At 36.0% G+C, this 21,665-nt stretch overlaps 1 protein-coding gene across 1 annotated transcript in view; it reads left to right on the forward strand.

Annotated features, from left to right (window-relative positions):
• The window catches only part of ESR1 (estrogen receptor 1), a 156,448-nt gene that overhangs the window by 78,416 nt on the left and 56,367 nt on the right, over positions 1–21,665 (forward strand). The window contains 2 exon segments of the mRNA XM_041423733.1: positions 6,333–6,523; positions 18,996–19,112. Of these exon segments, the coding sequence (XP_041279667.1) occupies positions 6,333–6,523; positions 18,996–19,112 (308 nt within the window).

A 21,665-nucleotide genomic window follows, 5' to 3' on the forward strand; every position in this document is an offset into this window, starting at 1 on the left:
TTGATGACCTAAGAAGATAAGCTTTTGTTTTCATGTTGCCAGAGCTTGTCCCCGGCACTACTGTTGCTTGGTCAATACTAAGATATTTTACATAAATTTTGAAATTAGAATTGAAATAAATTTTGAAGTTGCTAAATCAAATTTTATTTTATTTTAGTTCTAAAGAAAGCATTTCAATGTCTTCTCACTGTTAAATGCATTTCTTGATACACTGTGAAATACTGTCAGCATTTAAAGATCATTTTATTATTCAACTTTCATATAACTTTATTTTTGTTTATTTTTCTTACATTTGTCTTTTGTCGGTATATTTTTTTCTTTTTTTCTGCAATGAGGCCAGTCAATTTTCAGTTGGTTTCCTTGCCATTATTCTTATTTGGCTTTCATATGTATTTTCTGTTATTTTTAAAGTAGTTTTTCATATTATCTCTTCTCATTCTTTTATGTCAATATTTCTTCACCTCATCCATTCATTACCTCAACTTGGGGTTTTCTAAGCAAGTAGTCCTGTTGAGGTGTCCATGCACTTACCCAAAGGAGACGACAAAATACGAGCAAGAGCCATGAAATTAATGCAGACAAGTTACCAGAGGAGCATTTCTCTGTCAGGATGGTCTGTCTTCTCTAGATGTCAGGGTGGCTCCTGTCTTGTCTGGGTGTCAAAGGAGCTGCTGTGCAGCATTGCTCTGGTGGTCTTCCTGGTTACAGTTTATATTTCCCTTGACAGAAAGACTGTGAAGGCACAGGTAGCTGTCAGGGCTATGGGAAAGGCAAGAGAAGAAGCTAGCCATGCATTCCATTTAGAGGTACGAATTAAAGGCAGCTCTTCCTCATCCTACACCTTCTTTTTCCCCAGGAGTGCCAAACTTTCACAGCTATGCTTAACAGAGAAACTGTTGGTGAACTTGAATGTCAAGTTTAGTGAGGCACTAAGCTGGAAGGGACATCATTGTTGTCCAAGGGAAACGCTTATTGCTCTTGGTTTTGATGCTACACCAGGGACATTGCTGATCATCAGGGAATAAAATAAGGATAGTGGAGCAAATAAGCCCTGCATATATTTTAATTACCTAAACAAGGCCAGGGCATGGTGAAAAGACCAGCATGATGACTCTCACTGCTGAAAAGCTTCACACTCTAGAGAGGCAGGATTCTCTCTAAGTGGCCTTCTCTTAGGGCGTGGGTCAGGAGCTATGCAAGAGTTCTCCTATGGTGTCATAAACAAAACCATCCTGTTTTGGGAGGAAAAGAGTTTAGTAGTGTGTGTTTCATGTGCTCAGAGCCATGGATCAGGAGTCATTGACAATGAGGTCTCAGGGTGAGCCCTTGCTAATCTTCATCACCAGTGGAGTATCAGCCAAGGAGTGATGCCATTTTCTGCTCCCATGGCTGGAGCCCACCTTCATGGCTGTAGCCTCTCTTGTGCCTACACTGGCTTGGCATGTGGTCATGTCCTGCAGTTCCATCTGGCCTAAAATATCCTGTGATTCTGTCCATTTGAGTTATAACTTCATGTAAGGCATTCTCTCATTGTCATGAGGTCGTACTTAGCTTAATTACAGCCCTAGACATTTTTAGATTTTTTTAAGCCAATACTTTCATTTGCATGGCATATGATTTTATTTTTTTTCAGATTCATTGTGGTTACTTTTTGAGAGTACAGTTTTGAGATCCTTAATATATTTGGCAATTTTCTCTTTATTTATATACTTGCTCAATCCTATTGCAGTACCTCTCCTTGAGATGTCTTCTAAGTGTTTTCAAGCACTTAGATATGTTCAAATAGTATTTCATAAGTATTTTGTCCCATACAGAAGTTCACATTATAACAGCAGATTAACTTAATACGGAATGGCAGACTGGTGTCATTATAAGTCCAATGTGTGCAAAAGCATTTGTACTTTTGAAATGATCATTAGTTTTGAGGCACCTTACCCTGGGAAATTTCATCCATTCTGGTAAGAAAGACTCAGCACCTACAGATTAAAGTTTTGTGTTTCAAAATAAATCCAGAAAATTAGAATTTCTCAAGGTGTCTTTTTAAACTATTTATATAATTTCCCCCTTAAGCCCTCCTACTACAAAACCTCTTTATTTCAGATAAGGCTGGGGTTGTGAATAAATTGGGCTTCACCTCACATAATTGGGACTATCCTAAATTCATTCTGCCTGCCAGTCAGATTCTCTTGATGTAAAAAACCTGGGTTTACATTATAAAACTGTATTGTCTCATGCACACTTCCTTTTCCCTTTGCAGTCAATATAAAGTTAATAATCTCTTTCTGATTCAGAGCTGCAGATGATGAATGAATGTGTAAAGCAGAGGTGTGTTGTTTCCTTGCACACTCATTGAAGTGTGAAACAGGAAAGGGAGTGTGGGAGACAAGTTTGTTCTGCTCTGTGGGCTCCAAACACTTTCCATTTTATGTCTGCTGTGTTATTACATTTGGAAATGTGCTGTAAATTCTGGGGTTTTTTTCTATTTCTAATCTGTTCTGGTTTTGTGCAGGCCTTGGAGAGAGGGCTTTATCTGGGGATTTCTTTCTTTGTGATTTGTGGGGTTTTTTTGGTAAACATAGTTGGCAAGATCTTTTGATCCTTTAGTTTTTTTGTTGTTGTTTGCATAGGTTACAAAGGGAATTGCAGAAAAGATTCTGCTATTATATTTTGGGAATGATGGTCTTGGCAAAGTCATTAAGCTGGGTTAAGTTGTTGTATTATGTTCTCCAGAAGACCAGTCCTTGAAACCTAACTGAAAACTTGATGAAGAGTGTGCTGTTATGTTTTTTTGTTGTTGTTTTTTGTTGATTTTTTTTTTTTTTTTTTTTTTTTTTTTTTTTTTTTGTCAGGACACAGCATCAGTGGTCTGTGATGTACACTAATTAGCAGCTGGTTTCTGGATGAAATCTGATATGTTATTTTGATTTAGCAATCTCTATTATTGGGATCCTCTTTTCACAAAAAGTTTTTCTCTTCACCTCCTCTAATAAGTATTGACTTAATTTATTACTAGCTTTTATTTCTACTGTATATCAATGGAAAGAATGTTATTTTTGGGGTATATGGGGCTAGGGGTATTTCAGTTTGCTTCCTTTGCTTTAGTTTTTGGTGAACTGTGGTTCACCAAAGCCTGAATGTGATGACTCTGCAGGGCCAGTTTGCAAAACCTTTCTCAAGCACTGCAGGAGTGGAGCTGATTCTGAGGGTGGGAAGCAGCAAGGTCATCTTTAGATTCCTTTGCTTTTTGAAAGCCTGTGTTGACAGATTCATGATGCTCTCTCCACGTTGCAAGTTGGTGTGCAGCGAGGTTTGGCACACATCAGCACTGCAGGCAGGAGTGAGCAGCAGCTCTGCTTCCCTGTGATCCCTGGGACCACAGCTCTGGGAATGAGCAGGGAACCAGCTCCCTCACTGCTTCTGCCTGCAGCCTTCCTCTGGAACAGGGGCCTCCTGTGATGGAGGATGGACAGGACCTATGGGACAGACTCCACACAAGCATGAAAAGATATCTGTCTTTCCTGCATCTTCCCTATCAGTGTTTTCTTGCATCTTATTTTGTTTGGAGAGCATGTATTCTATGAAATTTTTATTTGTACTATATTAGAAAAAGCTTTTTTTTGTTTGTTTGTTTCAGGTAATTTTTGAGTAAGTTTTTTATCTTTCTTAAGTACAACTTCAATAAAAATGTGTTTGTGAACCTAGGCTTCATCTGAAAAAGGACGAATATTCTGAAAAGACGAAAATTTAATTTATCTGGACTGATAGATTGGTGATGACTGATACTTTTTAGTATTTCTTCATTTTGGTTTTACCTATGAAAAGGTTTTCTTTTATGTCCAACTGGGAAACTAGGATTGCTTTAGTAAGCATATAATGTTGGAAAACTGCTACACACCTGCAAAAATATATAATTGTTTTGAAACATCAAATTCTTTTTCTCATACTGTTTTTTAAAGTGCAAAGTTTTGATTTTTTGGTACTTCTTATTGATATGAAAATAATTCTGGGAACCTTATCTTCTATAACATGCATATTTGTATCAGTTTTTTAAAAATTGGTCAAAAATTTTGAATGTCTATCAAGTCGCCATGCATAACTAATGGATTAGTCTCTGGATGTTAAAATTATATTGACAGTTATTAGATTGCTTGCTGGATTACTTTAAATATTTAAAACATTCTTGTGGTTGTGTGTACCTAAGAGTATGTATTTTAAAGAAGCCACAACATGGTGTATTTAAACATATACTGACAGAGGTGATAAAGCTGCAGACATAAGAGAATGGGGTGGAGAAGATAAGAAACAACAGCTTTGATCAGTACTTAGTAGAGAAAAAAAGGAAGTCAATTAAATGAGGCACTGGGATAAAGCAAATTCAAAGGAAGGTTCAAGACCTTGAGAAGAATAAAAAACATTAACTAGGTTTGTTGGGCTGGAAAAGGGAAAAGGTAGTTATATGTACAATGTATGTGTTGTATCAATAATGATTGATTAATGATACTGTATTAATTTTGGCACATTTGAAATTTTTAATTTTTACATGTTAGCATCTAAAATATTCAAGGACTTTCCCCCCTGCCTAATTTCATAGAATCATGTTGTCAATTGTGACATTCTCCAATTTTCCTATCTCACTAAAAACCAGAGATGTGTCATGTCAGCCCTTCACCCTTTACAATTCTTCACTTCTGAACAAGTTCCAAGCAAAAGGAAAAGGTTATTTAAGTAAATGTTCAAAATTAGCTGATGTATATGTCTTGACAAGGAAAATTTGGTTTAAAAAATACAGTTTTCCTGAATGATGCCAGTAGCAGTTTCTGCTGACTTGGTAGAGCTTCATGTTCCTCTAAACTGGTATATTTTCATTGGAAATGTTTGAATTAATATCATATTTGGGGACAGAAATTATATATATAAAGTCTTGAGGGGATGGCTGAGAGCACATGTGAGGGTGTCCAGGTGCCTTTGGCTGGTAGAAAGCAGTTGAGAGGTACTGCAGCAGGAGATGCCAGGGAACTTAGGCTACATGAGACATTACAGCATACCAAAAGAAATAAGAAAGCTGCTGGGGAGTACAGGTTTGGAGCAGGAAGGTGTGCTTGGTGCCAGATTCATCGGTTCATCAAAGCATAGCAAGTTCTGCTGCTCCCAAGAAGGGAATAAGGCGAATTAGGTATGCAGGAAGAAATCTGAAAGAGTCTCCTAGGCTCAAAACCAGGATATGTTTATTTGAGAAAATGTTGGGGAGATAAAACCACTCTGGGAAGATAAAAGCCACCTATTTACTGACCAGCAATTAAAGCATGCATGTAAGTGGATAATTATTATAAACAGTAAGATTCTTCATGCTTTAGCTTGTCTGGTGCTGTCACACCCAATGGTATTTGTCTCCTGGACAATTTTTAGCACAGCCTCTTTCTGGAGAGCATGTTTTGCAAAGAACCGTTTGCCTTCCAGGGGCAGTCCCAGAGTTCACTGGTGGCTCCCTTGGCAATTTCACATCCTCCCAGCTTTGTGTACCACACCTGCAGCATCTACCCATAATAACCTCTTACCAGGTTCAGTGGATGTGAATTCATTGCCACTTACAGATAGATCTGTTTGGTTTTCACCTGCACAGCATCTTGCACTTGCTGGTCATGCGCATGTGTGGTACATGTCCAGTAATGTTTGTGTCACTGGAACAAAAGTTCTTTGGCAACAATTTTTAATGAGATATTTTTTTTCTTTTTGCCATGAAACATCTTAATTTTTATGAAAGTATTATTGTAATGAGAAAAGGCACTTTTTAATGCAGTATTATGTCTTGACAAGTTAAGGAAAGCTTGCATCTCTAATTGTGCAATAATACTTGAAAACAGCTTGGTTAATAATTTAGGTTTATATAATATAATAATTTAAGTTAATAATTAAACTAATTCAGGTGCAATCATAAGTGATTGTTGATTCAGATTCTCAACGTAGCTTCTGATATTACAGTTATGCTGAAACCTTTGGATGGGAGCAGGTACACAAAATACTGCTGGTTTTTTTGGTATTTCTTTGTGTTGCTGAAAATTAGGTTAATTTAACAAATATTTCATTAATTTATCAAATTTTTTTTATTTTTCAAGGTAAAATGCCCAATAACTTCAGGCAGATTTATAAGAAATTGCCCTGTATCTTACTAGTTATGCAACTTTCCAACTAGGAGAGAGGGCAGTAGACAAATTTTTTTTATTTTCATCTACCAGTTATTTTCAAACAAAAAGGAATTATTTTTTACAACCTGAAGCAGAGGATGAAGCTTGACCTCCCTGAAAGAACTCTGCTTGTTTTTCTGCTGCCAACAGACCGAGCTCCGACAACAGGCGCCACAGCATCCGGGAGAGGATGTCCAGCACCACCGAGAAGGGGAGCCTGGCCATGGAGGCCACCAAGGAGACGCGGTACTGTGCCGTCTGCAACGACTACGCCTCAGGGTACCACTACGGGGTCTGGTCTTGCGAGGGCTGCAAAGCCTTTTTCAAAAGGAGTATTCAAGGTAAGAACCTGTTTGAGTGAGTCACCTTTACTCTTTACTCTTGAGGAAGGTGAAGGTACTTGAGATTCCAGCCTGAGTCTAGGACAATGATGTTTATTGGGTTTTCATTAGCAGTTGTGCTCTCCCACACAGTTTTAGCTCTGTACTTGGTGAACGCTTTGAGCAGGGTTAAAATATGTTGTTACTTAGTCCAATATTAATGAGGAAAAGCAAAGCTTTTCTATATCATCCTTGCTTTAGGTATATCTGACCATGGTGGTAGTGAGAAATTTAATTTAAAAATCCATATTGGCTCAAGATGATCACTCTTTCAGCCTATGCATATATTTCCTCTTATCCAAGGCATTTTGAGAATTCCATGTCAGATGATTAATTCCTGCTGATTGATTTATTAATATTAATTTAGTGCTCCATTAGCCAGATGGTTCAGTTCAAATCTCAGTTCCTTAAAGATGCTAGATGTCTTCTGAGAGCCGGTATTGAAAAACAATATTTCCTTGATGAAATATTATTTGTGTCTGTCAACAAAGCAGGGCTTTGAACTGTACACACAGAACACAAAATGGTTTTGTTCACAGTTTTCTTGTGGTTAAAAAGGCTAGTGGAGTAAAGGGCATCTAACAAAAACACTGTTAACTACTGTGACAGAGATAATTCTTTCCTTAAATGCCTGTCACTTTGTGGAACAGATGTTTTTTTTTTTTTTTGCTTTGTTCAACATCTCTTTAAGTAAGAAGTAATTACAATTCTATAGAAACTACAGGTACTGTTCAGTATCTAAGATTTAGGGAAGAAAATAAAACAGATTTCTTCCTTTTAAACAGAAAACTAGTAAAGTGCTGTGCTTTATTTAGATTTCTGCAGCTTTTTAAATGTCCAGGTGATACACAGGCATAAATTTTCTGTTGCCTGTTTTACTAAAGTAAACATAGGGTGGAACAGTTTTACATCATATCACAAGGTGTGATTATTGCCTGTTTTGTTGCATGACTAGCACTGAGGTGAGTTAAATACGACTTCCATCACTCAGCTCAGAATCTTCTCCCCTTGAAGGAAAAAAGTGAAAGAATGATGGAGAGGTAGACATTGATGGGATTATTTGAATGACAATGATTCGTTAATAGTTACTCACATTTCTATTTGTCCAGACACAATGAAATTATTTTTAAAAGAGCAAGTGGTTAGAGCCAGAGGTCAGTAATAAGCAACACTGAAGGGAGAAAGGGTGAAATGCTTTTTTCTTCACATCAGAGTCATTTATTTTAACTTGTGATGTCAGGAGAACAGCTCCCTTATTGTGTATTTGTTATTTTTCCTTTTCAGTTCCTCTGACCAAGTCAGAATTATTCTTAGAATTTTGAAATTATGTTCTTGTGCTTGAACTGAACTAAATCACAACAAAGGGGAAACTGAAATAGCCTTAAGCAAAAGTAAGAGTTATCGAGTAATTGTGCAGCAAAGATCTTCAGTGTTTGGCCATTGTGGAAGAAGAAGCGAATCCTTTTCGCTGAGCTTCTGCTGCCAGCACTTGGTGGTTTTGCCCTGGTCTCCACATGGACAAATGTTGTGGTCCACCACACTGGATCTGTTTTCTATTTGTGCTACACTAAAGACTAGTTAGTAAATTTGCGTCTTGCTACGTATATATATTTAACGTAATTTTTAAGTAGATAAGCTTTTAAATCTTGAACTGTCTTTCATGATCTATAAGTCATGTTGGCTCTAATTTAAGCTCCTTGCTTCTTGCCCTATCCCCTGTGGGCATGAAGAACGCTTATTACAACAACCTTTTACATAGTTGAAGACTGTTATCATATCTTTTCTGTCTTCTCTTTTTTAGACTAAACAAACCAATTTCTTTCAGTAGAATGTGCTTTCTAGAATTCTGATCCCATTTGTTAAGCTCCTCTGTACTTTCTCCAGTTGATCCACCTCTTTTGTTATTAAGTTAGGGTAAAAGTATGACGTCCACAAGTATAAAGAAAATAATTCAAGAATATGAGTACTTATGAGAGAATTGTGATCATTTGATCACAGAGGGTAAGAAAAGTCTTCTGAACTTTTAACCTAGTCTTGATGAACGAAGGTAATTTTTGAATTTTCTACTGGATTTGGAAGAGATCTCTATTTCCGCGGTTACATGTTCTCATTGAACCTGTGTGCAATTTATGAAAATGAAAGTAATTTTTAATTGAGAATGGATGCAAAAACATGCATTTACCTTGCAGATGATAATAATTTTAAATACACTGTGATCAGATAGCTAGGAATGAATGCTACTTACATGCAGGTATATTTATAGAAGAATACGTGTACTAAATATTATTGTATATATTTTTGATTTATTATATATACTGCATTGCATATATGCTCTGCATTCCTAAAATAAATGGGAAAAAATTCCTGTGAATCATATGATCAAACACTGTTGAGGTTCACAGAACTTTTTTATGTGAACAAAAATAACCAAAATGCTTTAAGCAAAGTTTTTTGTTGTTTCAGCAAAGATAACTGTGCTACTTTGTTCTTTGCTAACCTGTATTTCTTAATAAATATATAGATGCAGAAATAATAATTTCTGTACTTCTCATCGGAGATTTCATAGGAGAATTGCTGTAATAAACCTTGATGTTCCTGTTAGACTGTTAGACAAACATTCTACATTGTTCTTAATAGAACCACAGGAGAAAGTAAGGACAGACATGAACAAGCTGTATGTGATAATGAATTACCTCTGTTATTCTCAGTGATATCTGAGGTATCTATATTTACCTGTGTAAGTAAATACTGAAATTTTATGAAAACTCACATCTGCACTGAAACTTACCTGAGGTGACAATGTTCAGTTTTATCCAGGGAGTCTGGAATGCTCCTGGTAGAATTTTGTGAGTTTTAAATGCTAAGGTGTTTTTCTTTGTTGTCAAGTAGTTAAAGCTTAAGAGGTAGCCTGAATTAGAAATTGTCTCAATATGTGCAAGTTTTCAGTTTTTTTTAAACAACAGATGGTTTGCTGAAAACCTGAACTGCGTCCTGAATCTGCCTCTGTCAGTCTATTTTGTTAGTTTATGTCCCAAAAATGACTTGGGACCTTGTTTTGAGAAACCTTAGTGCAGAGTGTTATTAATGTACAAGCTTTCATGGGTGAGAAAAGTCACAGGACACCAAGGATACCACTTAGTGATAGAAGAGTGCTTTACTCTTCCCCCAGCATGTGTAGCCGTCAGAATTGTATTTGGGTGAGGGACTTGATTTCAGAAGCATAACAAGGAGCCACACCACAGCACACTGTACTTCTCTCCTGAAATATATATTAATTTAAGAAGGGCCATTAGATAAATAACTCTCTTCTCTCAATATGAACTTTATATGCTATCCCTCTTCAAAGCCCAGTAACTTGATGGAGGTAAATATTTCAGAAGATGCCCAGACTCAAGATGCCCATGGACTCAAGCATTCTCTTGAGCCATAATGGAGACTTATTCTAATGATTTGTCCTCCCATATGCAAAAAATTTACCAAATTAATATGTATTACTCGAAGTTATGTGTCTTACTTTGGCTTTTACATCACTTTCATGAACCAATCTGAGTAACTACTACTATCTTTCTCCTGTGGAAAGTTCTTAAAAATTAGGTCATCAAGTCATCAAATCACCTTGATATCTTAAGTGAACTAAAATGTTTCAGTCTCCTGCTGTATATCTTTCTATCTTCTGAGTCCATTATCTTTGCACCTTTACTCATTCCCCCACACCCATAACAGCCTCTCTAAAATTTGGATGTCAGAATTGGATGATGTATTTCAACATGAGCCTTACAAATGCCATTTACAAATTAAAAATCCCCTTGTGACTCACACATTCTTTCCCCTTTCTAATTCCCTTGTTTTTTGGATGGCCACCAAGCCCTATGAGACAGGAAGAAATTACTCATACCACCTCTGACAAGCATCCAGCAAATGCCTACGTATGGGTGTCTGCAAACCCCCAGAGGGAGCACAAGGGATTCAGAACAAATCAGGTGTAAATCCTTACATTAGAGGGTACCTTGATCCCCTCTTGCTCAAGTATTTTAGAAATCACCAATTCTATTTCCCCTTCATGTGCCTTTCTTATGTTTTTCAAGCGCTTGCTCTCTGCTTTTGTTCACAGCTTTTGCTCATATCTGGAATATTTCACAAATAGTCAGTTAAAAATTACTTCATGATGGGAGGCATTACCAGAGCAGATTGGCTTCTGAGAATGGATGAATAGCTGAGGAATTCCAGAGGCCTGCCCTTAATATCTTGATCAGAGATATAATGGTCTCCAAAGTGCAGGAATTCTTGAAGCTGGAAGTATTTTGCTTGTATGCCTTGAATCTGGATTTTAATTAGCGGTTATGCCTTCTGACTGTCAAGTAGGAGAGTTTTGGCAGTAGACTTGGAGTGTTATCAATTGGTTTTATTTGACAGTGATAGAGTTGTACTTTGTTGAAAGTATGTAATGTTGAGAGGGGTGGTAATGTATACATATTTTCATGTTTGAGAGAATTTTACTGGTAAAACATGCTAGTAAGTGAGTGTTTAGGTAATGGTGAAGTGCAGCAATTGCAATAGTGTCAATCTGGGAGGTTTCTGAGATCTTCCCTTTAATTTTCCAGTCTTGTCTTCTGTTTTGATGATATTTTTGTAATCTGTTTTATAACAGCTCAGATCCTGCAGCCAAGACAGCAGAAACTCCCTAATAAGACTGCTTGTACACTGGTACTGTGAGCTGTCAGCCAAACTAAAGAACAGGAACCTCAGTGAGATTAGCAGAGTTAATCACAGCCAGTCAACAGGGAGCTGCAGATGGGCATCTGGCCTCAGGGTGGAAAACACATGGTTCCAGTTGGAGATGGCTGTTGGAAGTTTGAAGGCTGGGAAAAGTGGATTTGGAAAGTCTAGCTGGGTTTAGCTGTTATTGAGACTGCTCTAACTGCTGGTGGTCAGCCAGGTTCTTCTGAAACTTCTTTTGATTTATTTTTGTGCATTTAGTAGCTCTTCTCCAGTGTTCCTTGAGGTAAACACGTGCTCTGATTGCATTTTTTTGGCTCTGATTGCATTCTCTAACATGCATTTTCAATTTCAGCTGTGTAATTTATGGTGATCTTGTTTCAGAAATTTGAGAGCTAGTGAAAGGCAAGAGTCAATACCTCTTTTTCCTAGTAAGGCAATTTTGAATGTGGTACTTTTCTAGCAAATTTGAAGTGCTGTGTTCAGCATGAATGTGATAGTGGCTTAAGATGTTTGTATCCAGGATATTTCCTTATTTTTCAAGGCCTGAGCAAATCATAGGGCTGCAGTGGATCCTGAGCTCTAGTTCCTCTTTCTGACCTGTGATAGGATCAACTTCTACCAATTCCATATATATGTTTCTTGATCTGCTTCTTAAAACCTGTAGCTTGATCCAATGTTTTATTCTCCCTATCTTTGAAGGCTACTGGGAAATTTGAATCTTCCTGCCTGCAGGGTAAAGTCATCACTTATTTTCCTGAGAATCATGTCACAAAAAAAAAAAAAAAAAGTTCTCTCTCTTTCTGCAACAACCTTTAAATCATGGAAGTTTGCTATCACACTTGAAAAAAATTATTCTGCTTTAACTAACCTGAGGAAACAAGGTTTATTCAACATTTTCTCATAGGTCTTGTTTTCTTGACTTCTAATCTTCTAGTTGCTCGGCTTTGGAGGTTCTCCACTTTCTACTGTTTTCTTTTTTTCTTGAAGCATGACTTCTGTCAATATGTTGTTTCACAAGTACTGAATAGAGCAATATGAATATCTTACAAACCCATCCATCCATCACATGGTATTTGTCTATATCCATCAAACTGTAATATTTGCCTTATTTACAAAAACATGATACACTTCACTCATAATCAATGCGTGATGCAGAATAAACTCAGGCATACTTTTCTGCAGAAGAAAACATTTATTTTCCTCATTGTTTTGTGCATGTGATTACTCCTATTTTAATGCAGAGATTTCTTCCAGTCCTTTGTACTTTGTGCTTTTGTGCTGTGGTTTTCCCATGGGCTACCTCCAGTTTGCCAAGGTAATTTGGAATTCTTATGCTGTACTCTCCTGCCATTTATTTCAGTCTGGCTAGCAGAGTAGTCTAGCTTTTCTCTGTTCTTCTAGCACATATAAAAGTCATCTACAAATGATTAACAATTAATAAAATAAATACTCCAGATCACAGCCCATTTATGAGGAAAACACTACATATAACTGGATTCTGGACAGACACTATGGAGCCTTAGTCAGTATCAGCTTCCATTGCAGCAGTGAACTCTTGACAGTTCTTCTCTGAGAATGATTTTCTGAAATCATCTGAACTATATATTCCTAGCTGATGTATGATGTGTCAATCTAGGCAATACTGAAAACATTTCTGGAGTTGGGCAACACACATTGCAGAGAGTAGAGAACTGACTCTTATCTGATTTTATAAATGGTCATTTGTTTTTCTTCTGCCAAATCCAAAGCTCTTCCCACTTCCTAGATAGAATTCCTGGCTTTTAGAAGGTGTTCTTAATATAACCTGTATTATCACCTTTAATATTGTTTTACTTCCTCTGGAATATGACTGTTGTTCAATATCAAGCAACAACAACAAAAAATTAAACATTATTACATGTTGCAAGTGTTTAGTGAATATTTAATCTGAAAACTCACATTACTCCTAGCTCAGGACTGAGCCTTTCAGCAATTCAAAATATTCACATGGGAAACAAAAGCATTTTATGTTTAAAAACTACAAGAGACCATGCAAGTTTTGTCTTGCAGGAAAGTGCTAAACTGTTCCACTTGCTTTTAGAGAGTGTAGCAGACAATATAGCTATTCCCGCTCTAAAATGTGGCTAGAGATATGCAGGACAAGAGACTAAGATACCTTGGTTGACCCTTCTGATTGTAAAATGGGTGACTCTTCATACTGTAGAGCATGAATGATGTTAGGGTATGAGGGAGAAAACCAAGGATCACAGATACACATCAGTTAATTGAAGAAGTATATCAGTAGGTTGTGTTTTGCAGAAGAAAGTGGTACAAAAGCAGAAAAAGTATTTTTTTTTTGGTTAAAATACTGGTGTCAAAGCGTAGTACAATAATTTAGGAAGCCAGCTGTTGCCTGTATTGAGGTTTCAGTTTTACAGATTTCAGTGCAGAAAACTGTTCGAAAACCAGCACACAGGTCCTTGAAAAATGTATGATAGCAGGAATCATCCAGGTACTGAAGATCCAAACCTCATGCTATACCTGGAATAAAAATGAAGAATTACATTAATTTTTTTTTTTTTTGTCGATAACATTTGGTAGTATTTTGAATGCACAAGAGTAATTAGCAATATTTTTAGCTTCTTAGGCTCTTTATAATAGTTGTGGGAGTTTTCTTTAGTAGAATTCTACTCCTTCCCATTCTGGCTCAAATAAAACGGGAAGCTAAAAATACAAGAGTTTCATTCAAAGTCTGTGGGAATAAGATGGCCATGACATGCCTATAACTCTCTCTGAAAATGCTTTTTGTCTCTGGAGAGACCATATTGAGATGGTTGTGAGTAATACATTGTGGGAGTTTTTCCCTTTAACACAGCTGTTGTTTTAATCATGTGCCAAGGACTTAAAACAATTGTGATTTATCAGCTAGGGAAACAGAAACTTGATGTCATACTCCTTGCCAGATTTTGTAAGATTGGATCAGTATTTTTGTCTATTTTTATTTGTCATAAGGAAAAAATATCCTTTCTGTTTTGTTACCTTGTCTAAAATTAGAAAAATTGGATCAGGGTAAAAGTAAACTTTGCACATGGTATCACAATCCTGAAATGGTAGATGAAACACCAAACTAAATTTTAAGATAAGGTCAATAAAAAATGACAAAATTATTTGCTTGAGTAGAAAATATAATTTTATATTTAAAGATGTATAAAGTTAGATAGTGCTTTTTAAATATATATCACTCTTTTCAGTATATAAGTTCATGCATTATTATACTGGTGAGATGGCAGCAGGCTTGGTACCCTCATGCAGTGCCCATTCTCCTAATTTCTTAATTTTTCCTGCTACTATATGGAAAGGTTTAAGAAGAGCTAGGTATCAGTCATTTGGCTGGAATTACCTGCTCATGTGAGCAGTTACAGTTATACCTAAGTGAAGACAAGAAGATTCCACTAGAAGGGAAACACAGCCTGTGAGCTCCATGACACAGCTGAAGGACATAACATGGAGTATATAATTTTTAACCTCTCCTCCTTTCTCATTCATCAGTGGTTCTGTGATTGATGTGTGTCAGTGCTGTCAGGCACGTGGTGTGATTGTTGGGACTGTCCTGTGCAGGGCCAGGAGTTGGACTTGATGATCTTTGCAGGTCCCTGCTAACTCAGTATATTTCATAATTTTTCCTTCTGAGGTATGCTGAAAAAGAGGGCTTCCTCACTGGATGCAAATGAAGTATGTTTTACAGCCTTTTAGACTCTTTTCCTTACTGTCATGCTACTAATGTTTTGCTCGTTTAAAACCAGAAAGAAGATTAGTCTTCTCAGCAGTGCTGAGTAGTTGCTAAGAGAACCCAAATTCCAAATCCAAAGACCTTTTCTGAGAGTAATTAAGCTGTGAATTTGAGTATCTGTGCTTATAAAGAATTTAGACATAACTTTCTGTTCTTCTGTGGAGCTGTTAGGAAAAAGTGTGATTTTAAAACCAATAAGTGCAGTTTTATTGGGGCACTATAACTTAAAATTGGTGTTACTTTTTATTTTACATTCAACATTTGTTTTTACTGCGTTAGACTATGTAATGACCAAGTGCTTTTTTCTTTTTTATGTAATTTTTTCCAAGGTTTTGCTTTCCTTCTCCAGTCTTGTTTGGCACCTTAAGGCGTGGTGTAGATAAAGTCTACAATTTAGCTTTCCCTTCCTTCCTTTCATCCCAGCTGTCATGTATGAAAATTTAGCTAATTTCACTGTCAGATCACAGAAGGATATGGTGCTTCCAGAGGTAATGGCTAAGCTGGTAACTGCCTTATTCAAATAGGTAAAAAATAGTTTAAGAAATACGTGACATGAGGATTGAAAAGAAAAGAATAATTAAAGGAAAAGCAGATAGCACTTAGAAGATAATAATTATTACTGGCTTTGTTCAAGATGCATAATGAGTCAATTCAGCAACATCAGTTTAAGCATCCTTTTCCTCTCTCCCTCCACCGTCGGTCATTGTCATGCAGAGTGTCCCATGAGAAAAGGGTCTGATTTTTGGTCCCCATTTTGGAGACACCTTAGCATTTCCTAAAGTGCTATAATATACTTCATTTTATATACTTAATTTTATTTTTATTGTCTTAAAATGTGCAATTCATGAATTTTCATAAGAAAAATAGACCATCCCTCCCTAAGCTCTTCCAGAAGGTCTCTTAGATTGTTCCATGGTAGCTCATGACAATGCCAGTTATGCATATGGGGGATTAAAACTAGGGGATCAATCCTATTAAATCCACTGCCTTTAATTTTGTGCAGGTTATCTGATCATTCATTTTTTAAAAGCCTCAGTAAGATCACAGAGCCCAAGTGACGTGTGCTTCCCTCTACAAGCATCAGTGATCATAGAAGGCATTTCTTACTCTTGGTATTCCTGTGATACCAACTCTCAAGTAGCTTAATTACTCTCTCTTCTAGCATGTACCATGCTTTGGATACTGTGAAAACAAATGCCAGGGCAACTGGGAACCTGTTGATGTGTACCATTTTCATGGTGACAGTTCCTACCAGTGAGAAATCCCTTCTAGTGGGTCAGATTGGTTGGAATCAACTTTGCAGAGAGATGAGCTTTAAGCATTAGATAAAAGGTAGAGTAGTTAAAAGACAATTCACCTACATCAAGGTTATTTAGTTCTATACTATCTCACTTTAAAGTAAAACTTGGTTTTGCATATTATTTATTCCTTAATTGTGTTTTCCTTCCTTTTTCTCTTCCATGCTACCCCAAGCTGGACTGCCCTAGTCTGTCTGCCTTACAAAAGAAACTTTTTTCACTTTCAGCGCCTAAATACTTGAAATCAGATAGTATTGTGGAGAAGCAGAAAAGGTCCCTGCCTTCCTTCTTCCCTTTGTTTCTTTCTTCTTTCCTGATTAAATTGATAATGTTTTTTACAGTATTCTCAAATTATCAAACATTTTCTTCTGGTTGTTTACATGTTTTTCCATCTATAGAAGTAATGTTGATTAAAATAAACTAAAAATTATGATAAATATTAAATGCATCATATTTTTTCCTATATTTACAGGAAATCTGAAAGGCTAAACAATGATACTTGCAATCTAAAGAAGTATGCCCATCATACACAGATCTTTCTGTTTTTAGCAGCCAGATTTTGCATTCTTTATTCTGTGAAGTCAATCAAGCACTTTGAGTGAACAGTGTATTGTCTAAGGTGCAGATCATGCACAGGAAAACAGGCTAATTATGCTAACATTTATATGGTAAATTAATGATAAAACTCTTCAAAAGGAAAGATATTATTATGTAAATATAGAAACTGTAGCTCTATTACAAATAGGATTATTTTATGTAGTATTCTACAATCCAAGAGTTTATTTCCAAACACTTGTGGTTTGCACAAGTAAATACAGATTCATAGCCCAGGAGAAGGTTATCATCCACATAAGCATAGCAAAAATAGTATGGCTGCCCTGATGATATTGATTACACTTGATTTTTGTTTTTTGCATGCAGTTACTTCTGTCACTTTTTTTTTAACCTTTGAACACCATGAAAATCAGCCAATCCAGCAAAGGTGGTTACCATGATTTCAGCTTTGACCTAGGTGGGATTTATGTGCTCATTTTAGAGAGATCTAAATGGTGTTCTGAATTATTTGCTGATTTCAAAGCCTGCACTCATACACCATGTGAATTTACCTTTTACTTCAACAAGAAGAAGATTAGCTATTCTTTCAAAGTACTTCTTTGTTTTTAAAAAGAGTAAAATTTTCATCTTTATCTCATGGTATTTCCAAGGTTGCCTAGTGAAACAAAGCAGGTGATTGAAGTCAGGTGCTACACTTGTTCACTGCTGCTTAGTGTGATTCGATATAAGTGCATTTTCTTAAAAATATGACTTTTTTTTTCTGCTCCTTTTCTCTGTAGATACTGCATATGTGGTTTAGGCTGTTTTCTTTCTGACTTGAGTTTTTAAAATTTCCTTACATGTGAAAGGTTTTGAATCAGATATAGAACAGTCTGTATCTTTCCAGAGGAACTGAAAATTAAAGCGTTCTCTCATGCTGGTAGCTGTACCTGTTTACTGCAGTGCTGCAGTAAAGCATATGGATACAAACTTTTCCAGTATTATTTTGTTCTATCCAGTAGACCTAAAAAATAATAGCTCTGTCTCTTTGAGGCAGGGCATAGTCAGCTGTTCCCCTATTAACAAGTTTAGAGGCTGGCTACTTATTTTGATGAGATCCCACTTATGCAGCACTAGAGAGCAGATGCTCCTGGTGTAATCTGATAGCAATTTTTACTCTATTTTCTAATTTGTAGTCAAGGATAGAAGATTTGATGAGACCAAGGCCTCTGTGAAACCTCCACCCTACTTTACCTCAAGCTGATCCCTTGACCTCAAATAAAGAACAAACAGTTCTGCAGTAACTTTTTTTTTTTCTTTTTGCATGTGTGTGCTGTACCTTAGTTATGTTCAGATGAATGCAGAGCACCAATGAGACAGTTTTGAAGAGGCTTTTTCGTCCTTGCTAACCTTTGTCAATGGCTGGCAAATAAATTTATAGCAGATTTAAGCACACTTTTTAAAAGAGCATATTGGAATAGATGCTTTTTGGCAGTAACAAATAATGCTAAAGAGAGTAAGAAATGAGGAAGAGGAGCTCAGAAGGAGAAGATACCAGTAACAAACTAGGTTTCAGCATTTGGTAATTTTAGAATTTGTCATGTCAGAAGGTTTTTGCACAAAGCAGTAGATATGCAGCTGCAATTAGTGACTGATTTATCCCTGAGGTACAATTAATTATTTGAGTATTTTTACTTCTGTTCTATGTTGTTGTTTGTTTCTTTACTGGAACTGGCTGTCATAGATAAAATCTTTTGTGTGTAGACCTTTTTAATTTCGTAAACCTAATTTTGTGCAGTCTGTTGGTTAAACATCAGCACAGGCACACAAAACCAGATGGTGTTGTATTTCTCGGCCTGAGAGCAAGGAAATCAAGGCACTTGTTCATATTAATAGATCCTCTTTTGTGGTTCACTATTTTAATTAGCGTACAGAAATTTTAATTTAAAGAATTTGCCAACCAATGTGTGGCATAGAGATGTTAGTTTCAAAGTCTGTATCAACACTTTTATGAGAGGTTATGATGGTAACCCTACTTTTTTCCGAAGATATTATAATAATTTTTGTTATATCTTTGTATAACTGTGTCCTTACTTTCCCTCTGGTTTTACAGGGCACAATGACTACATGTGTCCTGCTACTAACCAGTGCACCATTGACAAGAACAGAAGGAAGAGCTGCCAGGCCTGCAGGCTGAGAAAATGCTACGAAGTGGGAATGATGAAAGGTGGTATGTACATAGCCATCATCAAATCTTCAGCATTGCTGCCTGCCTTCCTGCCTTTTAACTTCATTGGGCAGCTGATATGGTTTCTAACTAAAGGAGGGAGCTACTGATTTTACTGAGTTGAAGTCTATTAAATCAAAATTATTTTTTTAAATAAAAAATGAAAAGCTCCGGAATATCATGTTATCTTGTCCAAATTTGTATGAAAAATAAGAGGACCATTGATTTCAATAGAATTACAATTCCTCTGTTACTATTTTAAACTCAGTGGTTTTTTGGTCTCTCTTGGTAGACTTCAGATCATGATGAATGAAATTTAATCCAAGATTTTGCAGGATTTTGCAGGATTTTGCAGTTCAATAGGAAGAGCACTGGTAGTCTCAAACCAGTCCATATTTGTTAAATAAACTTCTGTATATCTAATTTTTGTTCTGTGAATCCTGGAAGGGAAAGTTAATTTCTCTGTTCCGGTATTGTACATGTATTTTAGATGTGAATTAATTTAACCCAACAATATTAAAGGCTTACTTATTTTATAAGAACTGTGATAAATGCCACTTTCCTAGAAGATTTGTAATAATGATGGCTTGTTGTAGCCTGCTAAAAATTTCACATTGCTTTTATCAATGAAGAGTAATCAGTAGCTGTATGGAAACCCATATCTATAGGAAAAACATAGCAAACTTGTAAGTACACAGGGCAGAAGAGATTAGATCCCATGTTTTTTGTGTGTAAAGAGATAATTAGATTACAGGCTGGTTCTTCCTTTCTTTGGTACGCCTAAGTCTTACTTATGCCACAGAAATTCTGGTGCAAGAGAGAAGAGGAGCTTATCAAGTTTGTCCTTTCCTCAACAAATCATTATAAGTCCAGCAAAGGTGGGCCAAGTCTGAGAATCTTAGGAGAAAAAGGGAAAGACTAAAGGAAAAATGATCAGTTGTTGCTGCAGTTGAGATTGGATCTGCATTTTTCTCAACACAAGGATTGGTAAAGAGCTGAGACTGATTTTATCAATCTCAATTTTGGAATACAAGCAAGAGGAAGATGTAAAAATCTGCTTTTACCTCTAGAAGTTAAGACAATGGATGATTTTTTAAATGAGATTTTATGTATTGATCTGAACATCCTGGTTTATATGGCTAGAACTTTTCATAATGTATGTAGTTAATATCACAGGTATGATCCTGATAAGATAGAAGTTCAAGAAAGGCACACTAAAACCAGAGGATCCATACATGAATATGCCATGTAGATTTAGCTTTGACCTTTGTACACATGGCAGATCATAGCTACGATTTGTAATTATGCTTTATGTTGATGACATTGCATTTTTTATTTGGCACATTTACATCCAATTACACTTATGTGTATTTAATTAATGATCCTCTCTACCAGTATTATGTTTTTCATATCTCTTCTCTAGGATGCAGGTTCTAATAGGTTTTTGACTGCTCTATATGTAACTGTTTTACTCTCATAAAAACTGTAAAGATTTTTCAACTAGCACTTTTTAGATTAAAGTAGTCCAAAAGAAATACTTCAATTCTGTCCAAATTTCATTTCAAATATAGATGTTCTGGAATCATTATTTCATATAGTGGTTCTCAAGTGAGAAAAGTCATCTGGATTTCATCCTTTCCTTTCCTTTTACAATGCTGTAAGATTTTTATAGTCACTACAGGGAACTGGCAGTTCAAAAATAGTCAGTGTTGTGGTGTTTATTTTCTCAGTGTTTATTGTTTTGTTGTTGTTGTTTTCTTCTTTTAAGAAACTAAACTCACAGTTTATAAACAAGGAGATCAGGATCAGCATAAATTGTATCTGCTTTTATAGTACTACTAATAATGCATGAAGTTCATCACTGGTTCATAGGCAAGAGTTTTAAAATATTTATTTTATGAAGTCCTGGAAAAAAATCTTGAGATCCCTCAGTTACAAGTAATGAATTTGTCATACTTTCAGATGACTTCAAGGAAGGTAAAGTTAATGTACTTTAAAAGTTTTTCTGGAGTCATCATTAATAGCCTATTGGCCACATGAACATGTGGGGAAGAAAAACCTTTCTAAATTCTTCTAAATCTAAACATAAACTCTAAACTCTTCTAAATCTAGACCTTTAGAGTTATCACATTTCTCTCAGATGAAGATAAAGGTTAAGTAAATATTCTTGTTATGCCATCTGGCTTAACTTTTAAGTGATAATGTGTAAATGTTTTTAATTTTTAATTTTTTTTTTCTGAGGAGAACTATGAAGATTTTCTCTTTTAATAGATATAACAGAACTTTTCTTCAACATACTAAAATAATGTAGCTCTGTAATTCACTCAAGGTTCACAGTGTTCTCCAATAATTCCTAGTTCTTGTGATTGGATCTTTCAATTTAAATAATCACCTCATGTTCATGATGAAGGATTTGCCTTTTTTTAAGGCTTTAATTCTATCATATGCTTGAATATTCATTTGTGTCTTATTTCACTTTTATCTGTCTCCACAATTTGCTTATGATGATGCAGCCTTTAGATGTAGTGGAAAACACGTCATCTTTCTTTCCCCTAA

Source organism: Onychostruthus taczanowskii, unplaced genomic scaffold, assembly GCF_017590055.1.
Source record: "Onychostruthus taczanowskii isolate IOZ18803 unplaced genomic scaffold, ASM1759005v1 scaffold8, whole genome shotgun sequence".
NCBI lineage: Eukaryota > Metazoa > Chordata > Aves > Passeriformes > Passeridae > Onychostruthus > Onychostruthus taczanowskii.